The sequence below is a fragment of the Dipteris shenzhenensis genome, chromosome 30, assembly GCF_047967505.1.
Source record: "Dipteris shenzhenensis isolate YYH24624 ecotype China chromosome 30, Dip_SZ_1.0, whole genome shotgun sequence".
Lineage (NCBI taxonomy): Eukaryota > Viridiplantae > Streptophyta > Polypodiopsida > Gleicheniales > Dipteridaceae > Dipteris > Dipteris shenzhenensis.
This window is the reverse complement of record NC_141625.1, coordinates 42,889,751-42,896,856: the sequence shown is the minus strand read 5'-3', so window position 1 is coordinate 42,896,856 and position 7,106 is coordinate 42,889,751. Positions and strand designations below refer to the sequence as shown.

The 7,106-nt window shown below is 44.9% G+C and overlaps 1 protein-coding gene and 2 pseudogenes across 1 annotated transcript; 2 read left to right on the top strand and 1 right to left on the bottom strand.

The window, feature by feature from the left end:
* Positions 1-701: 701 nt before the first annotated feature.
* On the bottom strand, positions 702-1,424 carry LOC147882165 (uncharacterized; annotated as a pseudogene).
* A 547-nt stretch (positions 1,425-1,971) lies between these two features.
* LOC147882164 (pentatricopeptide repeat-containing protein At5g27110-like) lies at positions 1,972-5,369 on the top strand. Its single transcript, XM_087401902.1, has one exon. The coding sequence runs from the start codon at positions 1,972-1,974 to the stop codon at positions 5,329-5,331; it is 3,360 nt and encodes a 1,119-aa protein (XP_087258028.1). The 3' UTR covers positions 5,332-5,369.
* A 169-nt stretch (positions 5,370-5,538) lies between these two features.
* Positions 5,539-6,841, top strand: LOC147882163 (pentatricopeptide repeat-containing protein At1g08070, chloroplastic pseudogene; annotated as a pseudogene).
* The last annotated feature ends 265 nt before the right edge of the window (positions 6,842-7,106 follow it).

The window sequence follows — 7,106 nt, the reverse complement described above, 5'->3', positions numbered from 1 at the left end:
ATTACAATGTCTATTGCTATAATATGAGAGATTTTGTAGTAGCTAATATCCCCAAACAAGGCTACAAGCTAGAGATTGTTGATATTCCTTGTGGTTTTAAGCTAAAAGGTAGTATAAATGATTGTTGCCCTTTGACACAAGCAAATTGATTCTATGGTGTTTGCAAGACACATAACCCAGCTCCTATTTGGAGCTTTATTATTTTTCATTCCATAGCCCAAGCAGCATATCTATTGTAAGAGCATAGATGGACCATATCCACTCAATAGATAATATGATGTGGTAAGTTTTCCATAACTTTGTCTATCAAGAAGCCGGAGCAAAATATAGTTATGAGAGCGCAGCTATTGAAGAGAATGGGGATGATGCAAATGAGAAGACACCATTGTTTTACTTTTAGAGCACCGCTTTGGTGAATGTAAAGTGCCCAAGACTAATTCTCATTTAGAATTTAGATCGCCCCAACCTGGTGATTCCGGATTGAGGTGGGTTACAACAATTCTAGACAATGAAGGAATTAGGTGCCCTTCTAAGATCTCTTTGATCGTAGTGATTTTGAGATTGGGGGGATGGAAGATTGCATTCAAAAGACTACATGTTAAATAAAGATGACAACAATGGCCAAATCTACAATACTAGACTTCAAGTGTGGCTTAGATTCTCCTTAGATTGGAGCCCCTCCAACAACATAGTAGTGTTGTTCAATCCAACAGGGACTGGACTGATGAGAAAATCGGTCGATTGTTCTCTGTTCTGATGAATGACTCAATTTGCTGTGCTGTTTGTACTGCTTCGAAAAACGTTTGTGGCCCTTGATCTCTGGTGCGACGTGAGATATCATGACGAAGACGAGGCCACAAAAAGAACAACTTCATTTGCTCTGACATTGTGGAATCCACTCGCAACAGAAATTGGTTGAGTTTGACAATGAATTGAGCCACTGGTTCATCGTCTTTTTGAAACAAATCGTGTAACTGCTGCTGAAGTGCTGTTTGAGTGGCGTTCGCGTGTGCGATATTTTGCAGCAATTGGATACGCAAACTTGGCCAATGAAACTTTGTTGCTTCTGGTTGTTGAACGAACCACGTCGCAGCAATCCCCTCAAAGACTGTTCGCAATTCCAGCGCCTTGCGCTCCTCTGGCCAATTGTGATACTCTGCAATATTCTCGAAGTGATCCCACTACGCCATAACATCCTCTGATGGAAGCCCGTGAAAGGATTTTGGTCGGACTTTGCTATCTGTGCGTGGAGTTGGAGGAACAGCAGCGGCCGAATGATGCTGAGAAGCGAGCAACTGAAGCAACGCTTGATTTGTTTGTGCTAATTGATTCATCAAGTGAACCACATGTTCTGCACTCGGCGTTTCGTGAACCTGAAAATGGTGGTGTTGTGGTATGGACTCTGGCATCGGCTGCTCCTGCATGAGATTTACCCCTCAAGTCATGTCGTGCTATTCGTCACCTAAATCTCCCCTTCCACCAGGAGAGGAACGGCCGTTATATTACTCACAGAGCACACCCAGTTACAACGGCTTGCCACGCTGGCAGCTGCGTATTAACCCCAACCTCTCACAGTATAATTACGCCTTAAGACCTGCCCTGTGACTACCCCTTGAGACGTTCCGGCCAAAAAGAAATCTGTTCCCCGTGTGTAGTTAACTACAGAGGGGTACATTTCCATCTCCTGAAGCATTAGAGAGGCCTGCTTAGGATGACGAGGTCCTTGGTCTCGGTCTCGGAGCTCAATTGTATTGCAAACATCGACGGGGGCTATCGTCGCGAGATGTTTTACTTCCCTTTTCCGAAGTACCCCAAGAATTCGATCTCGGGCTCCCCAGCTTGGTATCGCTGGACACAGCTCCTGATCTTTTGGTCATCAAACTTCACTATGAAGCACCGTGATGCTTGTTTTTTGTGTGTTTCCCTGGAGCCTGTGGGGCAACTGAAATAAAAAAGTAAGTGACCAAGAATATGTTTCGAACAGCTAAACACCTAGGAATGCGCTCTTCGACCAGCAGTTTGATTTATTTCACCCTGACTACACAGAGGCTCCAGATTTCAATCTTCCGTGTGCCTATACATCGGGGGCGTGAAGGCATCCTTTCGAAAAGGGGCACCAGAAGGGAGGAAGCCAGGGAATTAATGGGGGCAAGGCATTTCGTCGGCATTCAACGTGACAAGAGGCGCGCCCAAACTTTAGGCTTGTCGGACGAGCTAGAGGCGACCGTTCGATCTGGCGTGCACGTGGAAGCAAAAGTACAAGTGGATGCAAAACAACGAATTGGCTGGGAGATGCTGAGCTTAGAGGTAACATGCTGTATTTTGGATCGGATGGCTGAGCAGCCTTCGGTTGAGGACTTCATGTGCATCTTGCAGAAGTGCAGGAAGAATAAATCTCCAACATATGCTAAGCGTGTGCATGACCACATCTGCAACAATGGGATGGAAGCTCATAGAGCCGTTAAGAACTACATTGTGCCAATGTTTGTGGAATGTGGAAGTATGTCCGATGCTCAACAGGTTTTCAACAGGCTGGTTCGTCGGAATGAGCATTCATGGACTGCTCTCATATTAGGGTATATCCAATGTGGGCAAACGCTGCATGCTTTCAATCTGCACCAAGAAATGCAGAAGGATAGTATAGATCCTAGCACATTTACGCTTAGGGCCCTTCTAGAAGCTTGTGCTAGGCTGAAAGACATTGAACGAGGCCGAGACATTCACCTTGAGATCACAGAAAGGGGATTTGAGGAAGAGATTTTTATTGGCAACGCTTTGATTTACATGTATGCCAAATGTGGGTCTCTTTCAGAGGCACAGGAAGTTTTCAACAGTCTTTCAGCTCGAAATGTGATGTCATGGAGCGCACTAATTGCAGGATATGCTGAACATGGACCGGGTCAAGAAGCGCTAAAACGTTTTGAAGAGATGCATCTGGAGTGTGTGTCTCCTGATGCTGTTACGTTTATTGGTGTTTTGAAAGCTTGTGGCAGTATAGTTGCCATAAGCAAGGGTCGAGAACTACATGCAGTGATCACACAAAGGGGGTTTGAGAGTGATCCTTTTGTTGGCAACACTTTGGTTGACATGTATGCTAAATGTGGCTCACTTTCAGAGGCACAGGACGTTTTTAACAAGCTGCCAGTTCGAGACGTTGTGTCGTGGAGTGCACTAATCGCAGGATATGCTGAACATGGAACTGGCCAAGAAGCTCTTGAATACTTTGAAGAGATGCAACTGCAGGGCATCTCTCCAAATGGTATTATGCTTGTTAATGTTTTGAAAGCTTGTGGCAGCATGCAAGCCATGGGAAAGGGTCGAGAAATACATGCTGAGATCACTCAAAAGGGTTTTGAAAGAGATCCTTTTGTTGGCAACACGCTAATTGACATGTATGCTAAATGTGGCTTACTTTTTGAGGCACGTGACGTCTTTAACAAGCTGCCAGTTCGAGATTGTGTGTCATGGAATGCAGTAATGGCAGGATATGCCGATCATGGGCCTTATCAGGAAGCAGTGAAATGTTTTGAACAGATGCATCTGGAGGGTGTCTCTCCAGATGCTGTCACGTACATTTGTGCCTTGAAGGCTTGTAGCACCCTAGGAGCTGTAGACAAGGGCCGAGAAATATATGCTGAGATTGCACAAAAGGGATTTGAGAGAGAGTGTTTTGTTGGCAGCAGTTTGGTTGACATGTATGCTAAATGTGGCTCACTTGCAGAAGCAAGGGAGGTTTTTGACAAGCTGCCAGTTCGAAATGTGGTATCATGGAATGCACTTATTGCAGGATATGCTGAACATGTGCTTGGTGAGGAAGGGCTGCAATGTTTTGATCAGATGCAGCTAGAGGGTGTCTCTCCAAATGCTGCCACGTTTGTTTGTGCTTTGAAAAATTGTGGCAGCATAGGAGCCCTAGGCAAGGGTCGAGAAATAAATGCCGAGATCGTACAAAAGGGATTTCAAAGAGATGTTTTTGTTGGCAATGCTTTGCTTGACATGTATGCTAAATGTGGCTCACTTACGGAGGCACAAGAAGTCTTTGACAAGCTGCCCAATCGGGATGTTGTGTCCTGGAATTCACTAATTGCAGGTTATGCTGAACATGGACCTGGTCAGGAAGCAGTGCAATGCTTTGAACGGATGCAAGTGGAGGGCCTCTGTCCGGGTGCTATTACATTTGTTTGCATCTTGAGCACTTGTGGAAGCATGGGAGCCATTGGCAAGGGCCGAGAAATACATGCTGAGATTGCACAAAAGGGATTTGAAAGAGATCTTTTTGTTAGCAGTGCTTTGGTGGACATGTATGCCAAATGTGGCTCACTTTCAGAGTCACGGGAAGTATTTGACAAGTTGCTAACTCGAAACATTGTGTTGTGGAATGCATTGATTGCAGGATATGCGGAACATTTGCCTGGTGCAGAAGCACTGAAATGTTTTGAACAGATGCTATTGGAGGGTGTCCCTCCGGATGATGCCACCTTTGTTTGTGTCTTGAAGGCTTGTGGCAGCATGGGAGCCATACGAAAGGGACGAGAAATACATGCTGAGATTATACGAAAGGGATTTGAAAGAGATTTTTTAGCCAGCAGTGCTTTGATCGATATGTATGCCAAATGTGGTTCAGTTACAGAGGCACAGCATGTCTTTGGCAAGCTCCCAGTTCGGAATGTTTCATCATGGAATGCAATGATTAAAGGATATGGTGTGAACCATCAAGGTAAGTTGGGTATCCAATGCTTTGAGGACATGCAAAAACAGGGCATAAAACCAGATGCTATTACATTCACATGCCTTCTTACTGCCTGCAGCCATACCAACTTGATATTCAAGGGCCAGGAGTATTTCATGATGATGAAGGAAGAATATGGCATTGCACCAGCATTAGATCATTACAATTCCATGGTTGATCTTCTTGCGCGATCAGGACATTTGTACGAGGCAGAGAAGCTCCTTGAAACTATGCGGTGCCCTCCGTCTGTAGAAACATGGAGAGCTTTGCTCAGTGCCTGCAAAACCTATGGGGAAGCAGAACTTGGAATAAGATGCTTTCAGGAACTTGTTCGGACGAATGCAGAATCTGCATCTTCGTATGTTCTCATGGCAAACATCTATGCAAGCGCTGGCAGGTGGGATGATGCATGTAAAATAGAGGAGCTGAGAAAAGTTGCAGGAGCAAAGAAAAAGGCTGCAATTGCTTTGATAGAGGTGAGCAAGAAGGTGCATGAGTTCGTGGTGGGTAGCAATCCAAGTCATGATATTGTGGCAATGCTAGAAATGTTGGGTTCACGTGTGAAGTGTGAAGGGCATGTGCCCAATCTAGATCAAGTGTAAGGACTAAGTTCTTTACGAGGAGAATGGATTTTGTAGTATGTGAGCATTCTGAGAAGCTGTAATATTGTATTGGCTTCTCTACAAGCTACATGGTCAAATACTCCTTGTACACAGAAATTTGGATCAGCTTGAGGGATATGCAATTCTAGAGCAACAACATTTGAAATGTGATGATTGAAGTCCCTCTATGAGGGCCCTAGAGGCAACATGGTCCTAGGCAATGGAATGCCAGGATTACAACATGATGGTTTTGTGGATTAGGGTTGGTCACCCCCCCACCTGTGAGCCCCCAAATGAGGAGAGCACGGGGGGGGGGGGGGGGGGTGAATCTAGGAATTGAGAGTATGCCACATAGGCAGCATTGTGGCTGTCATATGGGCAGCAATCAGACAAAGACACAAAGGGCCGAGAAATACATGCTGAGATTGCACAAAAGGGATTTGAAAGAGATCTTTTTGTTAGCAGTGCTTTGGTGGACATGTATGCCAAATGTGGCTCACTTTCAGAGTCACGGGAAGTATTTGACAAGTTGCTAACTCGAAACATTGTGTTGTGGAATCCATTGATTGCAGGATATGCGGAACATTTGCCTGGTGCAGAAGCACTGAAATGTTTTGAACAGATGCTATTGGAGGGTGTCCCTCCGGATGATGCCACCTTTGTTTGTGTCTTGAAGGCTTGTGGCAGCATGGGAGCCATACGAAAGGGACGAGAAATACATGCTGAGATTATACGAAAGGGATTTGAAAGAGATTTTTTAGCCAGCAGTGCTTTGATCGATATGTATGCCAAATGTGGTTCAGTTACAGAGGCACAGCATGTCTTTGGCAAGCTCCCAGTTCGGAATGTTTCATCATGGAATGCAATGATTAAAGGATATGGTGTGAACCATCAAGGTAAGTTGGGTATCCAATGCTTTGAGGACATGCAAAAACAGGGCATAAAACCAGATGCTATTACATTCACATGCCTTCTTACTGCCTGCAGCCATACCAACTTGATATTCAAGGGCCAGGAGTATTTCATGATGATGAAGGAAGAATATGGCATTGCACCAGCATTAGATCATTACAATTCCATGGTTGATCTTCTTGCGCGATCAGGACATTTGTACGAGGCAGAGAAGCTCCTTGAAACTATGCGGTGCCCTCTGTCTGTAGAAACATGGAGAGCTTTGCTCAGTGCCTGCAAAACCTATGGGGAAGCAGAACTTGGAATAAGATGCTTTCAGGAACTTGTTCGGACGAATGCAGAATCTGCATCTTCGTATGTTCTCATGGCAAACATCTATGCAAGCGCTGGCAGGTGGGATGATGCATGTAAAATAGAGGAGCTGAGAAAAGTTGCAGGAGCAAAGAAAAAGGCTGCAATTGCTTTGATAGAGGTGAGCAAGAAGGTGCATGAGTTCGTGGTGGGTAGCAATCCAAGTCATGATATTGTGGCAATTCTAGAAATGTTGGGTTCACGTGTGAAGTGTGAAGGGCATGTGCCCAATCTAGATCAAGTGTAAGGACTAAGTTCTTTACGAGGAGAATGGATTTTGTAGTATGTGAGCATTCTGAGAAGCTGTAATATTGTATTGGCTTCTCTACAAGCTACATGGTCAAATACTCCTTGTACACAGAAATTTGGATCAGCTTGAGGGATATGCAATTCTAGAGCAACAACATTTGAAATGTGATGATTGAAGTCCCTCTATGAGGGCCCTAGAGGCAACATGGTCCTAGGCAATGGAATGCCAGGATTACAACATGATGGTTTTGTGGATTAGGGTT